The following is an 18,018-nucleotide window of genomic DNA, read 5'->3' as shown; positions in this document are numbered from 1 at the left end:
CATTCAATATTTGCTATGCACAAAGCAACATAATGGTAGGAAACTACTAACATAATGGCTTATTGGCTTGCAGTCTTTCACAGCACTGCAGGGAAAAGACTACTTTGTGTTACTTTTTGCTGTTCAGTAAATTAACTTACAATATATCTGCTGATAACTCATTTTCATAATGCATTTCAGGGAGACAGAGTAATTCTTCTTAAGCGAGTTGATCAAAACTGGTATGAAGGTAAAATACCAGGAACCAACAGACAAGGCATCTTCCCTGTTTCCTATGTAGAAGTCATGAAAAAGAATGCATCAAAAAGTCTTGATGACTACCCCGATCCTCCGATACCCCAAAGCTATTCTAGTGACAGAATACATCATTTAGGTTCAACCAAGGTAAGGACATTTTGTTTTAATTTGCTGTCTCCCCTACAGTGGTTTAGAAGGACTTGTAAGGGTTTTTTAATACAATACATGATTTATTCGTTGAGTACGCTTTATTTTCTTTCCTGCATAGGTAGACTTGCATTACTAACTTGTTATTAAAATATTTTAATAGCCAAGTGTGTGTCTTACATTCTGCCAGGATTTTTGCTCTCTTCCTCATTGGCTATTACATTATTGAGTAGGGCCAGGCAAAATTTGGGTAGAGGAAAAAAAAAATATATAAAAAAAATCAAGCCAACAGAAGACTTATTTTGGGAATCTTAGACAGGATGTGAACATTAAAGACAAGTCTAGCAGACCTTTCATAGTGCAGTGTGAAGCCATTCCCATGACACAGCTACCCCAAAAGCCTCCTGTCCCATAAGCATGCAGAGGTTAAGAGACAGCGTTTTGTGTGTAGACAAAGATTGCCAAGACCAGTTCTGTTCCTTTCAAAGTGAAAGAGAACCACTAATTGTTCTGTACTATAATGTTTTGCCACTCACACCCAAGAAGGAGGCTGTTGGTAAAACAGAGGCTCTTTGGAGCTGTACAACAACGTGACAAAATTGTTTCATTTAGTGGCGAGGCAAACGTCATCACATTGTTAATGAACTTAATTTCAGACCTTTATAGTTATAATTTTTTCATACCAGTGTCTGTTGTAGCTTCTAAATTCTTCTCCTTCCTAGTGTATAACCACCACAAATCACACTACAGGATGCTGCAAAAAGATTCCTGTATTCTGATTTATCACTCACTCACGAGATTTCAGTCACCTGTGTGGGGAACAAGAGCTCTTTTGTAGCAATAAAACTAAGAAGGTTTCTGCATACAAACTGATCAGCGTTAATGTATTATCAATGATTTCGAGTGCTCAAGATGGAAACTTCTCTAAATCTTCCTCTTTACTTTCATTGTTTCTCTCTTCAGCGTGGGTGGTAGGTTTTGTGTGTAACTGCAAACTTCTTATCCCACTATTAATCTCACTGTTTCAGTTGGGTTTGACCCCTTTTCAACTTTTGTATGCTGTCATACTAGCGCTCATGTACATGCTTCAGCTTTGAGATAAGCTCCACATTTATTTTCAGCTTTGGGGGGAGCTACCAAAGATGTCATTTATAGACAACAGCGGCCTCTGAAAATACTGCTTATGATTAAACAGTATTGGCTGGGTTAGGATAGCTGCTACAACAGGTCTTGTCTGATTTTCCAGAATGTGTCACAACAAGGAACTAGCTCCTCTCTCTTCCATTCTGACAAAACTGTAGAAATGAAGTAATATCAAACTCTATAGCTGCAGGGTGAGGTATTCATAAGCTAGGGCCCCTTACAATTACAGGAATCCAGAGGTTCCTGAAGGCAGGTCAAGAGTATGAGGCATCTTAGGTGCTCCGTGTTACGGAGCTATCTCTTGGTATTTTAAGATGCCTCTCCCCCCATTTTCTATGGAGCAGGCTTGTCTCTAAGGCCTACTGCAGCTAAAGCTGGTGTTTGTATAACCCCTATAATCAGTGCTGAGCACAGGAGATGTTACAAAGCATTTACATTCAGATTACAAAACCAGCCTGCCGCTATTATTAACTTAGTATTCCTAGCTTTGTTTTGTAGGGAAGGAAAGTGGAAGAAGCCTTCTTTGTAACATGGGAAACTTGAAATCATCTGATTCTAGCCTAAGTAAAAATAAATAAATAAATAAATAAGAGCCTCCACTGACACTCTTAAGCAGACATCTTGCTTCTGAATTCAGCTGTATTCAGAAGTGGCAATACCATGTCAGAAGACATCTTGCCCCTGACTATCTAGGAGGACTTCAGCAGTCCTGAAGGTGTTCTGGAGTTTACCACAATCACCGATACCACTTTTCCTATTCCTTTGTAGTCTTTTAGCACATGTCTCTCCCTGTTGCTAGAGCAATTGCACTAAACCGCTCTGGCCTAATAGCGATAAAAATAAGTAAGCAATACAAGTCACAGGAGCACGCTTTGTTCTCTGTAACTTGTGCAAGACCATCTGTGTCTCTAGCTCCAGTGCAGTCTTTAGCCATGGGAAACTAAAAATGGCAATGTCTCCTCAGCAGCATTTATTGACCTTAAAGCCACAGGTTAGAGACCCTTGTTCAAGCGGAAAGATAAGGGAAAAAGACTTGAGCATTGCTTTTAACAGCATACCTCTGTTTAGCAGGCCTCATTGTATCAGTCTATACTATTTACTTTGGTACAAAGGACTCTGTAACAAAGGTTGGTCTAGCTATAAAATAAAGCTATTTGCCCCAAGAAAACTCAAGCAGAAGGTAAGTGAATTAACCTTCCTATTCTGTGACATTAATTTGTCCTTTTGAAATTATTTTCCTATTCTAGAGCAATACTTAAAGTCTAAATTAGTTCATCTATCTTGGAGATGCACATCTGGTTATTCTGTATCATTCTAATAATGAGATCGAAATATTTTTCACTCAATTTTAATTTTGAGGATGGATAGTAACAAAAATGCATTTTCAGTATTTACTGAAGCAATGGATATCTACTGATGCTGTGTACGTATGACTCACCAGTCTCTCATTCTTACCAAAGGACGTTTCTTTTACCAGAAGGATACTTCAATCAATATTATGTAACGGTACTCAAAATATACTGCTGTGTACTGTGCTGTCACTATTTTAAAAGCATTGTTGACTGCCTACATTCAATTAGAATTGAATGTACCTTTCTCAAATGTAGATGTCATTTTGAACTAATAGGGTTACTTCTGAAAAAAAATAAAAGAAATGCATTCTGTAGCTGCTCATGCCTTAATAAAAGTATGCAATGTATTCAAGATGTTTCTTAAACATTTACTCAGAGTACTAAGAAAAAGAGTAAACATTAGGATAATTAGAAAGCACCTCAGTTGTTATAGTTTAAAAGAAATACTTACTGATACCAGAAGTGTACTTCTGAAAATGCTAGTCTCAAAATAACAGTAATGGTTTGGAGAAAAGTACATTAATATTAATTGTATGATTTAGTAACCTGTGACAGGCTCACTAACAGAGCACCATAAGTAACATAACTTCAGCAGATCAAATGCAGGTCGCCTCCATGAATGTAATGATTCAGATGTGTCTTAATGTCTGACATTTAAGCCTCAAGCCAGAACCTGATACAGTTTCAGTTTTCAAATGTCTTTCCTGCTGTTCTGATTCATGTAGTAATGATTTCAGACAGCCGTGCTCACTGAAATGATATCCTATAATCCAGATGATGGTACAGACATTTTTCTTTTCCAGTCTACTCATATCCTAGTTCACTGCCATGCTTATTTATTTAAGTTCCCATGTTTTTCTTATTTTTGAAGTTGCCTTCCCAAGCACTGTCCCCACTTCCCAGGCACCTTTCCTCCTCTTGGTCACACATCGATCAAAAGATTCTCCAGGCTGCCACTAGTGACTGGTTTCCAGGAACTGTTGGGTTTTCACCTTCAAGCGTGTGCATCTTACCTTCTCCACCATTTCCAGACAGTTTTCTTTGTGACTTAGAAGAACTCAGTTCTTTGGCATTAACAACCTCCCAATCTGTAGCAATCTCCCCAGGTAATAGCAGTCACCACTTTAAGGATGATCCCATTATTCCAAATACAGAAGTGTCTCTCAGCTCTCCTACAGCTTTTCCTCTATCCTTTCTTGTATCTGCCTGTGTCTCCTCTTCAGCCAGCTCATCTCATGATATAGCATATAAATATACCAGCAACAATACCAAACCAGGAAAAGATAAGGAATTGAGAGGTATACTTGACTCTTCTTCAGTTGTTGAAGTACCTAGAGACTTGTCATATACTGCAACAGAAGGTGAACATGTTGGCATTATCTGTAACATCCCTCCACCACAAAAATGTGGCTCCATCTCCACAATGCTAGCTGCCATTCCTGAAAATGAAGAAGAAATCTGCACTGCAGATCTGTCAGTTCATATAGGGGATCAGTCAGAGCCTCAAGAATCAGATGTCTACAGAGAAGCACAAGATACAACAGAAGAACTAACACGACTCTATATAGAGGAGGAGGATCTGGGACATGATAATTTAGAATTCCCAATAGCAAGTGGAGGAGACTCCATGGTATGTCATGAAGGATACACTTCACCGAATATCGATAAGGTATTTTAATTTCTGAAAAACCTGGCTTCTGTGTTCAGTTAGTTAGTGTAATTATTCCCTGATCATTTGTGTGGTTGGTTGGCTTTGTTTGTTTGGGTTTGGTTTTTTTTGTCCAGGTTGAACAGGGCTTTCAGTAACCTCATCATCTGGAGGGTGTCCCTGCCCATGGCAGGTCGGTTGGAGCTAGATGATCGTTAAGGTCCCTTCCAACTCAAACTATTCCATGATTCTACTTACATGTTTGTATCATGCACAGTTTTACATTATTGCAGCGTTAGGGGATAATCCCTTCCCAGAAGCAGGCGTATACACTATTTTAAGTTCTAGGGTGGACTAGTTCTGCTGGTCCTTTCCCTTCCACCCTTGTAAGCTGCCATCAAACTTCTGATGCAAAAAGCCAGTGAACCGTTTTCCTCACTGGCCCATTACATGCCACCCCTTTTGAGTCAGAGCCCCCAGCAAGCAAATGCTCTCAACAGCCTTCAGAGGGAGTGGCATGCCGCCTGCAGAGACTCAGCAGTTTGTACTTCACATGTGTCACTTCATGAGCTGATATATTTATAGTAGACTCTGCGAATGTGACTAATAATAACAGATCAGATTATGTTTAGCAATTAAACAAATGCTTCCCCCTAAAGCCCTCCTCAGTTCCTCTCTGGAACAGTACAACAGTGAATTACCCCAAATGCGTGCTAGCCATTAAATGCCACACTATTGCTGCACAGTTTGTGTGGTTTCTAGGCAAAGTTTTAGAACACATTTTTTCTGTCCCACACTTATTTCAACAGATAGTTCAGGCAGTTGCTTTGGCTGTCACGTGCAAACATGTAAATCAGATATTTAGGCCAACACATTTTAGGCCAAATGCAAAACTAGTTAATTAGAAAGATTTTGCAGGCTGCCTCCACCCTTACCTGACCCAGAAAGCACAGGAGAAAACTGTAAGAGTAGAGGTGAAATCTACTACTGCCACAAATGGCAGCTCGTGTTGATTTCTGAGGGAAGGAACCTTCTTCCAGAAAACTATATTCACTAATAACAAAATTAGCATCTCACTTCTGGCTGCTCAGGTTAGTCACACGACCATTATTGGGCATTTTTTCAGGCTAGTTACATGACCTGTTACTGAGCATTTTACATCCTTCACAGCAGGTTTTATAGCACAAATTCTCATTTTTCTCAAACTTTTAAGCCATTTCTGTTCACTGAGGGAACATCAGGACACTGTGATCCTTTGTACCTTTCTTCTAATCTTCCATTTCACTCCGCCAAGGCACCAACTTCTCACTCTGTTCCTACAACATCCCCGTCTACTGCTTCCTTCTCACCTCCTCTCCTTTCTAAACCCTTACATCAGCAGGAGAAAGACTCACCAGAGTTAAAGGTAACTGTACCTCTGGAGTATGGATTGTTACAAATCTTCATGTATGTTAAATAACTGCAAGGCTAACACTGAGCTTGATATTTTCAAATGTATTGTTCCCTTTGCTAATATTAAATAACACAGCACATAGAGTATTGTGATAGGCCTTTTTCAAATGAAATGCAAGGTAAAACTATAACCAATATGGTACAATGAAATACCTTAAGGAGGTATCAGAGACAGAAAAGCAGAATTCAATTTAAAGTGCATACCAGGGCATCTGTAACTCTTACTTAGTTGAAAGAAACAGAATCATATTAAAGTACAGAGAAACTAAGTAACATCTGTAGTTCAGAAGTGGTTTCAAGTTCAATCCAAAGCCTGGGAGAACAGTCATAAATTTCACAGGGAAGAACCACTGCTGAGGGTCATGTTCTAAATACCAGTTCTGTTAGTCAGGGACTGGACAAGATTATTCCCTCTTCAGGACTACACTTTGTGTCAGCTCTGCAGCTCTGTGGCAGAAAAATGAAATCTGGAAAGTGGGCAAAGTCAGTTTCCAGTGCTGACATCCAAAAAGTCCATCTGCTCATGGAAAGGAGAAAAAGTCATGTAAAAAGTCTGAGAAACATCCTAGGAAAAGTGATCACTAATCCTATGGCAAAAAACAAACAAACAAACAAACAACACCCACCTTTTTTTTCCTCTCTCAAAAAAAATCTACCACATTTTACAATGTGTGTTCATGGCAAACCCAGGCATAATGGACTCAAAGAAGTCTTATGGTCCACCAGATCCAGTGGGGTTTTTTTCCTGAAGTAGGGAAGAGACAAAGAGACACAAGGATTCTTTCCAGGGCTTAGGTATGTTTCACCTCAGAGAAGGGGTAAAACACAGTACTGCGTTTGTTTCTGCAACTTGGAATAATTTTTCAGCTGAGTGGTGCTTTGGATGGGTGCCTTTTGCTTAGGCCTAACTGACAAAATTTAGAAAATTCCTCATCCACATTGAAATTATGCTTAGGTGACCCTGATATTCCTTTCTCTTCCTTGAGCAAGGCATGTTAATCCCAGCTGAAAATAAATAGAAGGAATATCTAGTTTGAGAGTTCAAAGATCTGCTCCTGGGAACCTCCTAATAGTGTATTGCTCTTCATTGGGCATGGCTGGAAGCAAGGTACTAAATAACCAAGAGAGATGACTCCCATCTTGCAGACGGGAGAACTAGAGGTGTGGAGGGCTGCTACAGAGTTCTAGCTGTTAATGATTGTTTTCAAACCATTTCAAATGTGGATTATTTTTTAAGCCTAGGGAACTTTATAAGATTCCTTTATAAACTTAATCAATATAAAGTTACCTATTTGAAAATTGTTGAAATTACTAGAATACAGTCCTACCAACAACATACTTTCCTTTGGACAGTATTTCCAAAATGAGATAAAGGGTAAGCAAGCCTTTTTCAGCAGTCAATGCTGGCTATATTGTCAGAGTTGAGAGTTGGATGAAAGTAAGTGTAGCCAGGTTTTGGCTGTCACAGTTTGTTGTGACATAGTCTACAGGCTGAACTTGAGAAGGAAGGACAGCTTCTGTCCTCTTCTCTTTCTGCATGTTGTCTGTGATTAAAATCTGCTCTCAACTCCTACAGCAGAAAGAACATGAGACATTTCCAGGACTCAAATATCACAACTGAAGGGAGGCTCTTCAGAGAATTCTTGAAATTATATACTGATACTTTGGTAATTTTTGTCAATGTAAAAATACATACATATGTGTGTATACATATTTGGAATGTGGCTCAAATCTAGAGCATGATCAGGAACTTGGGTAGTAGAATACAAGGAGCTACAGGTGGGAAGTGTCACTCTGCTCCATGTTGCTGAGAGAGATGTGTCCTCCAGAGGTAAAAAAGAAGACATTTCCCAAGGAGAAATGCTGATGTTTTCCTGCATCATCAGCCTCCCGTGGTATCCTTTTTCGTTACTCACCCTCTCAGCTTCTAAGAGGGAGTTGTTCTTCTGTCTTGCCACATTCTACTTGCAACCAGTCGCAAATTCCAATGTCAAAAGTATTCATTTCCCCCAACTCACTCCTGCCCCTGAGAGCTCACATTTGCTGTGCACACACCCTAGCTGAATTCTAACAAGTTTTCAGCTGATTTAAAGTGATAACAAAAAAAGTTTTCTTTGAGGTACTTCCCATCAAGTATTTACTTGCTTTCTAAATGTAGATATAAGATCTGTGGTCTGTTTAACAGCAAGGAATTAAATTTGTCATTGGTATTTCTGCTCGGTGCTGTTGAGCTGTTTTGTATTATTAACTGAGCTACTTCAGCAGGTATATTTGCAATAACTGTTCCAACTGCATACACTATGTGCAATTGATCTTTTAGCTGTAATCTGTATGGGCATGTGCCGGAGCAGCAAACCATTGGAAAAAAGATACAGTGGCAACAATGAAAATACCATATACTAATAATAATACCATTGTTTGCACCTAACAGTTGCTTTTTGTTACCAAGGAAAGCATGTCCAGTTTGCATGTGTGAATACAGCAACAAAAATCCCAAAATGCTTCATTCTTAAACTCTCACTTGACACAGTGTTTGTGATTTTTCTAGGCTAATTTAAAGAGAGAGATATTTGTTCTGGGTAAACCTCCTCGTAGCCCAGAGATGACTAGGAGATCCTACTACAAACCTGTCAGAGGTCACAGCTATTCACACAGGGTATGGTACTGGATGCCCAGTGTGCAATAACAGCATTCGCATACAAAAGGAGCTCAGTGTCTAGTCTTGAAGTATTTTGCTTTTGCCCAAGTGTCTCAATACTATCAGTATGCCATGTTTTCTTCCTGTTGTGCTTCTGTGCTATGTCTGCGTAAAGCCAACAGGTCTGTGTGTGACAAAACTTACTTTATAAATACATTAGTCTGTTGTATCTCTGCAGTACTGCATAGTATTTCCAGTGCTACAAGATTTAAGAGATCAAAGTTCTTTACATTTAGCCTGTTTCTTCCTAAGTTACTCCTCTGTTTCAAAACATTTCTATCTTATTAAAATTACAGCTTCAAGAATTATACTTCACTGCATGCATACAGGCTTTTGTATACAGGCTGAATTCCTGGGTTTGAATCCATGTCCTTCTTTTCAAATTGTTTTGTTGCTGCTGTATCATGTTCACTCACTACTCTCCTGCTTATCCAAGCACTCTTATTCCAGACTGCCATACTCTTTAGCCTTTCCCTTCATATCTGTAATACAGCAGTAACATAACCGTAACACTTTTAGCTAGCCAGAAATCAGGGTGTTTAAAGTTTGCATGTGTTTCACTCAAAAAGGTGATCTAAATGATGAAAAAAAGAAAAAAAAAAACCAACCTAAACTATAGATGAGAATGAAGAATTTATGGTTATGTTTTACTTTCAGTTTAGGACTAAATTAGTCCTTCTATTGATTTCTTAACATTTGGCTCTTAAAACTTGCAACACAATGAACTGTTTACCATGCTGTTGCTGCTGGTCTTAGGTTCTCATATTTCTGGTGGTTCCGTTTTAAGTGAAAGATAGGTGCATTTTTAAGTGAAGGTAGGCAGGCTTGTGTAATTGTCAAAGTCTTGGCTTTTTGGCAGGCCTCGATTTACTCCCAGGTATGAGGGGACAGTGCTGTCATCACTAAAGAGAGCAGTTTAATCATAGAAAGGCCAGGATCACGTAGTAGCAGACTAACACCATCCTAAAAAAAAGTCCAACTGGGAGTAAGATCCATAAAAAGGGATTAAGCCCTATTTCAATTTTGCATGTCACTCCAAGTGAATGGCACGTAATCAATATATTAAGAGGATTGTATTGGTCAACATTTAGTGCATTACTGACTTTAATTCAAACACTACAAGAGCACAAATTGTACACCTAATTTGCATGTTCTGGACTATACTGAACTACTATATGCAAGCATATATCAATCATACATGAAATTGAGGTGTACAGCTGTGACCATTGACTTGACTACACCCTAGTGTTTTTCTTATTAGGTCCTACATTTTTTTTTTCCAGGAAACAGGATACTGTAGTGAACTGAGTTATAGCTGAAAACCAGAAGTCCTAAGCACCAAGAGCTGCCTATAGAGTGATGCGTTTCATTGTATCTCTTGAGCACAAGCAGCTAGATGCTGCAAAAGTCTCCATTCTAACACATTCCTCCATGTGGGAATAAGAGCTTAGGGAAAGAAAATAGAAAGCTTCTTGATGGCAGCTGGGGTATTACTGAAGAATGCATTCAGATAGCGAGCTCCAAGGTCCCTCTGTTCAGACATAGCACAGATTACTTCACCCCAGTTTACCCAGATTCTAATTCCATCAAAGTTTTCTCTGTGGCAATAACAGAGTTGAAAATCTTTACTTACCTTGATTTTCTATCATACATTTCTATGTAGTTAACTAGGAATCGAAACTTTTAAAGTATTGAAGCATATGCAGAAAAAGATAACACTGACTTACCCAGTTTCTTCCTGGCTTGGTATTATATTCAAAGCATTAAATCATTTGTAGTATTGGTTAGGCTGTTGACTTCTATTGTTTGCAAGAAAAATCCTTAACCTCAGTTGAGTTCTCTTGCATTTCTATTTTTGGCATTGAGCAACGTTACAGACCTGGTGAAAGGTTAGTAGAAAATAAGGTCAGATGCCAGTCCAAATACCAAGCAATCTGCCCAATGGAATATTCTCTTTTTGCCCGACAAGCCAGTTGTTAAAGCGGATTTACTGAGAACAAAAATGGCTAATTTGCAATCTTTCTTTATTGTTGGATTCTTCAGTAAGTTATCCATCTTCCCTGTACACTGCCAGAGGAGAGTTGAATGAGGGAGAGAAAAGATACAAAGAGTAAAAACAGATTTTGTTGGACTTTGAAAACCTCTTTCCCACTAAGCTGTCATAAATACAAATAGAAGCTCTGCAGCCTACCTGCTTGCATCTTTAGGCATCTTTTTAAAGTTACACTCTCTAGACTGTAAAGATGAAGTGGAAAACGTTCACAGTATTTGCTGCATGTACACATACAAACTCGATGAAAAGAAATTTAAGTGCTACAGTTTCATCTGGAGATGTTGTGAGGAGCTGGGGTGGGGGAGAAGGAAAAAAAACCAACAGTGTGTTTTACCGTTCAATTTATATCATCAGGCTGTGGGTTGTTTACCACTGCCTTCTCTCATGGAAGACTGCATCAAGAGTAAACTGAAGCAAGATGAACTGAAATAGTCAAACCTGGGAAAGAGGTGACCATGGAGCAATAAGACAAATCCCATGGCTTCAGAATCAGTTTGCAGATTGCTCAGTTCCCAAAAGAAAGTGCTATGGTCTGGGTTTGATACCCACGTTCCCAAAACAGAAAGGGTTCCCAGACTTGTCTCTACAGCACAACCATAGGGCATCCTCAGGCATCAGAGAATATGATCACTGCTTGCGTCAAGAGTTCTCCCAAGTAGCTGCTCGTGCACTGTTTCTGGACTCAGCCAAAGTCTAATCGGAACAAGTCAATGTCTTTCTAAGCAGGATGTGGTTTCTGCAGGAGATTAGTATTTTCCATTTTCATTGCATGGATGTTGGTGGTGGGTAATGCTCCATTAAGAAGGAAAGTAGTTCCTTTCATAAAGCTTTGCACTGGAAATACAAACTGTTTTCCTCTGAAGTAAAAGTGTTAACTATTATTTTCACAGAATTACATGCATTCTTCCCAAATTCTTTCTGCTCTTTGGCTCCCAACAGCCTGCATGGCTTTGTGCTCTCCCTTGAGATGAAACAGAATTAATGAAAGCATAGCATGTTATGCCTGCCAAGTTAGTACTCTGTGTGTGTAATGTACATTGGTATGTTGTCTATGGATATTGTAAATTTTGCCATTATGTATAGGAGGTTTTATTTCTGGTTGTCTAAAAATATACTTCACCCAAGGAATGTCAAATGTTCATCTGATTTTTTGGATGCTATTTCTGTTTCACAGTGAAGAGGCAGCAGGGTTCTATTCCAACTTTCTACTATACTATAAATAGAATTGAAGTTCACAGTTTTACTTTAGTTTTCATTAAGTCCTCCAAAATCAGATCTTTACGCCTGCCATTTTCTATTGCTTGACATGTCTTGAGTATTTATTGTGAGTTGGGGGTGGGTTGGGGAGGGTGTTGTTTTACTCAAGGTAGAATGTGAACTCTCAAGCAATCGTGTATCATGCCCCTATCCAACTGCTTGGACCTTACATTATAAATCTTTATTACATTTCAAATCATTTCATTTCAGCCACAGCGCCCTGTGCTTGCTCATGAAAACATACACAGTGGGGGGGAACCGTAAGTATACTTCTTGTCTACTAAACCAAAACCTAACATTTAAGCAATAGCCAGCACTTCATCAAATAATTTGTTAACCTGCCAAGTGCAATTATGAAGAGATTTCAGAAATTTACAGATAACCACATGATGTAGGAAGGTATCCAAGAAGGTCCCAGAGGGCAAAGCCTTAGTTGCTTAATTTACAAGCTCAGACAGATGTGCCAGCTTAGTTCTCCATCATTTAAACTTAAAGGGGGTTAGTAATTTTGTAAAAAGAAAGTTTTACCTTTTTTTATTCTCCCTAGTTTTACACCTCAGCAGAATGCCCATTAAAGATTTGACATTGATTCAGCTCATTGACTTTACTGACTTGACACCATTAATTATTCAGAAACAGTTCTGGATATGAATAGAGAGAAAAAAAGAACTATTTGATAACATTGATCACAGGAGCACAGGCTCACACTTTTTGATGTAATTTATATGTACAACTTAAAAATCAGACACAAGAAAGCCATTCTGAAAGTTGTAACTATACCGCAGTAATACATAACAAAAATTGGACATTTTAGATTCAATCTCACTAAAACCACAAGCTCCTGCTGGTATTGTTGAGCATACTCAAGCACATAAGTCTGTTTTGTAACTAGTTTTGTTCAACATAGTGTAAGTAGTTCATGACTAGTTATTTATTCCTAAAAGTAGAAATAGAAATATATTTAAATTGCCAACCAACTATTCTTTGTCTTGAATATGTATTCTGTTAGCGATATAAATGGCAACAGAGTTCTCGTATTTAAGAAATTATTTCATTAGCAGAGAATGAAATTACTGCAAGAGTTGTTAAAATGGATTATCTAGAAAAAACTAAGATGATATTTCTAATGTACTGCATGATAATTGGGGAGTTCTCATTTCTGTATTTGAGTAACTGGTTTGAGTCTTGTTCATGACACATTATATCTGCAACTCTGCACCTTTAGAAGCTGCATTTAATCAGGTTTCAGAGTGTCAGTATAGCTCAGCTTCACTGGAATAATAAGCGTGACAGAAAATGTTACTGCCATTTAATTCTTTGCACAGCTTGTTCTTAACTCCTGCCACACAAATTAACAGAGGTAATTGCTTAAATAACCAGTCCTGTTCCACTTTGTTAGTGTGATTAAAATGTAAAAATAGACTTTTCAGATTTGGGGAGATAACTGCTGGTCACAGGACATTAAGTCTTTGTTTTGCCCAAACCAACAATGTGAAAAATAAGTGTAGCTTATCCAAGGCCATCATTACACTAAGCTGGCACCAGTGTCTAGATAGGATTTTCAAATGGGACTTTCATGAGCAGGAATTTTTCACTGAAATAAAGATGTCATTCAAGCCATGGAAATTTTGCCTGAATGATACAGAGCCAATGGAAATATTCAGTACCAACACATCAAAGGGGGTGCTACTTTGTTTTTATTGGGGGAAGTGTATGGCTTTAAGTCAGTGAACTGTTGTTAAGAGGGAGGAATGGACATGGTTATATTTGTTTCAGTATTTTGAAATTAAGACCATTTCCTTTCTGCAATTTCTGCAGCTGCACCCTGCTCCTTTACACAGTCAGTCATAGCTGGGGCACAGACTGTTACTTAAAGGCAGATTCTGACCCTGCAGGACTTCTGCAGCAATTTGCAGCCCAGGCACCCTCAGTTCCCCCTATTAAGAGTTTACTGCTATTCTTTCAATTCCAAGAAACCAAATTAAAAGCTGGTAAGGAATGAAAGATAATAAATTCAGTAATCTCATACCCATTTCCATTTATCCAGTATTATTCAGTCTGCAGCTTTTGGCCAGGGTAGAGGTACAAGTCAGTTTCTTAATACTGTTTGTATTCCCATCCTTACATCCCCAGATTTGAGTCTCTCCCTTACTGGCTGAGATATATGGGTTTTATATATGTAACAGCGGCAGTTTTAATCAGGGAAGGTGTTATGGCTCTATGTTTCCAAATAGCAGTTTCTCTCAGCCTTCCTCCTGGAGGAAGGCACTGCTTTTACATGCAGAGCTCCTGCAGTGCCAAGTCCTGGCTCAGCAGTTGCTACTGAAGAGCTCAGGATGTCCCCCAGCTGCAGTGGTAGTTGTGTGAGCCTCTCTCCTGGGCACCCTCCTCCACCGAGTATAGAAGGGCATCAAGCACCTTGCCTATGCTGTGTGGCACTTTGTTACGACAGAGGACATGTACACTAGGTTCTGCTCTCAAGAGCTTGAAGGCAGAGCCACAGTTTTAGGTACTGACTGGGGAGGTTACAGGGCTAGTGCATCTACAGGCTCCCTTCTAGAAGTCCTCTGATTTGGTGCCTCAGCTGTACAGTAACGAAACAATATAATAAATACTAGAATTCTGTGTTGAAAGCAGCTAGTTGAGGAGCCACCAGCCGTACCTTATGAGTCCCCAGTCTTTTGTGTCTGATGAGTTAGCTTTTCATAAAGTTTTATTTACTATATAAAGGACCCAGCCCCAATGCCCATCAGGCAAAATAAGCCCTTTTTCCCTATAGTTGCAAGAAGTGTTGCTTGTTAGTTAATATTTAAATCAGCTCCTTTACTTCAGCAAAAGGTATAAAGAACTCTTCCTTCTTTTTAAAATGCGTCATTTGTCCTATTTAAGGTTTCAGGCTCTATATAACTATACTCCTAGGAATGAAGATGAATTGGAACTCAGAGAGGGAGATGTCATTGATGTGATGGAAAAATGTGATGATGGATGGTTTGTGGGTATGTGTCATTTGATTGTTTTTTCTCTTTTTTTTTTTTCCCTTCTTTTTTTCCTCTCTGACCTTTGCTTCCCTCTTTGCTCCGTGTCTTTCAATTAATTAACTTTTGGTTATTCAGTGTAATAAACCTGAACCTGGCTTTATCAGGAGAAACTCTAATCAAAATATACTGAAATCAGTGGGCAATATTTTACATGTGTCTGTTGAAATTGATGGTCGCAAGTTGGGAGCTGCCTCCAGTTTGTTGTACAGCACTGTTGTCATTCTAATGTGACACAAAATGGACTATGTCTTATTACTCTCTTCATAAAGACCAGGTAACATAAAACTTACTCGCATGAATACATCTACAGAATTGACTACCTGTGAAAACCAAGTATTGCTGAACAGAGATTTCATAACTAGGCTTAGATGAAATGGCTTAATCACTCCATAAACCCTCATACACACAATGGCTAACCTGACCATCTCACTACTCCTCAGCATTCCAAAAAAGCAAATTATTTATATAGGCAATGTGGTTGAAATTAAATTCTTTCCATGTCAAAATCCAAGTAAATTTTAGCACAGCTTTTAATCAGGCCTAACAATTTGGTAAAATACGCCACTCTATTTGCTTTTTCCTTCCTGCAGTTACAATTTAACTCACAACTGAAACTCAAAATAACACTTTGAAGCTATATTAGAAATAATATTATATAGTGTTACTGATTGTGCAGTATTAAACATCTAAAGGCCATGCTTACATAGTATTTCCTGTTGTTATTCCCATCTTTCATCTATTGCTTCTAATTTCAGGAACCTCGAGAAGAACCAAGTTCTTTGGTACTTTCCCTGGAAACTATGTCAAGAGGCTGTGAATTATTTTTTTTTTCTACTTATTTATGCTGCATCTCTGCAACACATCTGCATAAGCTGCTAGAAAACATGCTATGCTGGCCTTCTGTTTTCTTGCTTGCAGTCTCAAATAGAGGCCATCTAGTTCATCCTCATCCCATCCCACCCTCCAAGCCCTTCCAGCAGTATTACAGCAACAACCATGGTGTGAATGACTTAAGCTTTTCTGAAACAAGAGGAATGTTTCAACCTTAAATACTCCCTGCTTTGAAGTCTTTTCATTTACAACACAGAAAGCCTGAGGACAGGTACACAGATGAACTGCCATGGGGGTGGGAAGGGGGGGAGAAGCTGTTTTGGGTTTGGACACTCATGGTCCTGTCACAGAGCCCGATGGGATGTTTCACCATGCACGTCATACAGGGAAGTTGCTGTTTACTCTCTCTGAAAAACATTGTTTGAGTTTCCACGTTCTTACTAGCTTAGCGGCATTTGTTGCTTTCACTTTGCCGTATCACAGGTTTGCCTATTGTACTGGTTTACAATATATGAGAAATAATATAGATTTTTTTGCCTGTACTTGTATGTTGTAACATATACACAGTGATTGTAAAATCTCAAGCAAGCGTAGTGACAAATGGGAGAACTGCAAGTGTTCTGGATGAATGCAATGGTATCAGCTAAACCTTTTTTCCCCCCTAATGAAGCTCTAGTGTTCTCTGTTAAATGGTAGGAAGTGCAAGAGGCATAAAACCTCAGGAAACCGGATTTAATGAAGAGACAGACAATGATATAAGCATAGACAATAATAACCTGACATTGTTGATTACATTGTCTGACATTTTGATTACAACCATTTAACATTGTAATAGTAAGCAACATGGAATTTGAGAGGTTAGTGTTTTTTACGTATCAGGAATTTTAAGAAGCAGGAAGTAAACAGTGTTAGCACAAAGAGTTGTTGGTTTGGGGTTTTTTCCTAATATAGCCACCTGAAAAATATTCACAAGTATCATGTACTGATTTACTTCACTATATATATGTATGTATGTTAACAAAACCTGAGTTACACATTCTTTTAGGAATTTAGTACAAAAAACCCCAAAAGAGTCACAAGTATTAAAACTGATACTTTTTAGAGGTGGGTTTTCCTTCCCCCCCTCCCCAGCCCCCCAAATGAAATATTTGAAAACATACATTTTCCATAAGCAAAAGTAAGCATAAATAGCAAATGAAATTAAGGCATAGGATGATAATGACTATGGCTCTATAAACATAAAAATTCAGATTTGGTTTCTTCAGCACCTTATAGATGGCAAAAGCTTCTACTGCATTTCTCATGGGTAAAGGATTGAAATTATCAAAATGTATGTAGTGTCTGTAGCATTTTGTACATATGTTTGCTTTTTTGTACAGAGCCATTTGGTTGTCGATTTTTAAAAAAAATTAAGTTCCTTATTTGATCTTTGCCCTCCTCACAAACAGAACATTTCAATGCCTTTTTCTTTCCTTGCTCTATTTACCATAAGAACATCTGGATAGTGCAATTCTGTAAGATAGCATTTTATGCAAAATTTTATTAATTAAAATATGGTTTACCAGCCAAATCTAAATGTACATATGTCTTTATTACTGAGAAACGTCGTTAAGACAAAGGTAAAGAAACATCTTTGTGCAGCATACCTTTATTATTGCAGATTTCTTGGCAAAAGCTTTATATTTCAAAGGCTTTCAATTTTAAACTAGATCTGCATGCAGCTTTGCTGTGAGATTAATACCTATCTTTAATGCCATTTAAGGTTGAAGACTTAAATATCTGTTGCCTGTGATATTTAAAAAGTACCGTTTCTACTCTGTATCTGATTTTAGAAAAATCCAGGTCTTTCATACCTGGCTTTCAGGTAACTGACTTTGAATTCCTACACTCAAAAGGTCTCTGTGGTTTTTTTCTTGAATAGACTTCTAATAAATTTTGCTTGGAGTACACAACTGTTTTCCCCATCATTTCTCTGCACACACATAACATGTAACTTCAGTGCTGCAAAGTGCTTAACTCTTCAAGCTTATATGCAAATAGTTTTGCCTTGTACAGAGATTTTTTCCGTGCCTCTGAGCATACACTAGTCCTGCACATACGGACAACTGGCACTGTCCACACGGCTCACAGTTGATCCATTTTGGTGTCGTCCCTGAAACACC

The 18,018-nt window shown here is 38.5% G+C and overlaps 2 protein-coding genes and 1 long non-coding RNA gene across 24 annotated transcripts in view; 2 read left to right on the top strand and 1 right to left on the bottom strand.

Moving 5' to 3' along the window:
- Window positions 1-17,808, top strand: part of SORBS2 (sorbin and SH3 domain containing 2) — a 214,055-nt gene extending 196,247 nt beyond the window's left edge. For 18 of the 20 annotated variants that reach the window (XM_065695811.1, XM_065695833.1, XM_065695821.1 and 15 more), the window contains 4 exons: window positions 181-384; window positions 12,198-12,247; window positions 14,877-14,983; window positions 15,781-17,808. In XM_065695811.1, coding sequence (XP_065551883.1) covers window positions 181-384; window positions 12,198-12,247; window positions 14,877-14,983; window positions 15,781-15,842 — 423 coding nt within the window. In that variant the 3' untranslated portion in view covers window positions 15,843-17,808. Of the gene's footprint in view, window positions 1-180; window positions 385-2,915; window positions 3,206-12,197; window positions 12,248-14,876; window positions 14,984-15,780 lie in introns of those variants that run through there. The other 2 variants (XM_065695861.1, XM_065695899.1) reach the window with 2 other exon arrangements.
- LOC136022555 (uncharacterized) overlaps window positions 1-18,018 on the bottom strand; it is a 71,327-nt gene that overhangs the window by 30,854 nt on the left and 22,455 nt on the right. For all 3 annotated transcript variants that reach the window (XR_010616205.1, XR_010616203.1, XR_010616202.1), the window contains exon 2: window positions 10,405-10,556. This is a non-coding gene — a long non-coding RNA (uncharacterized LOC136022555). The remainder of the gene's footprint in view (window positions 1-10,404; window positions 10,557-18,018) is intronic.
- LOC136022534 (uncharacterized) lies at window positions 3,612-6,092 on the top strand. Its single transcript, XM_065695994.1, has 2 exons — window positions 3,612-4,548; window positions 5,822-6,092. The coding sequence occupies exons 1-2, from the start codon at window positions 3,730-3,732 to the stop codon at window positions 5,984-5,986; spliced, it is 984 nt and encodes a 327-aa protein (XP_065552066.1). The 5' UTR covers window positions 3,612-3,729; the 3' UTR covers window positions 5,987-6,092.

The sequence above is a fragment of the Lathamus discolor genome, chromosome 1, assembly GCF_037157495.1.
Source record: "Lathamus discolor isolate bLatDis1 chromosome 1, bLatDis1.hap1, whole genome shotgun sequence".
NCBI lineage: Eukaryota > Metazoa > Chordata > Aves > Psittaciformes > Psittacidae > Lathamus > Lathamus discolor.
Note: the sequence above shows the minus strand (reverse complement) of the source record. Positions and strands in the feature narration are given on the sequence as shown.

What these genes read in the sequence shown, in the direction of transcription:
- LOC136022534 (XM_065695994.1), top strand. Translation starts at nt 3,730, where the DNA reads ATGTTTTTCTTATTTTTGAAGTTGCCTTCCCAAGCACTGTCCCCACTT. An exon ending in CTTCACCGAATATCGATAAG is followed by an intron (nt 4,549 to 5,821) that starts GTATTTTAATTT and finishes CACTCCGCCAAG; the next exon opens with GCACCAACTTCTCACTCTGT.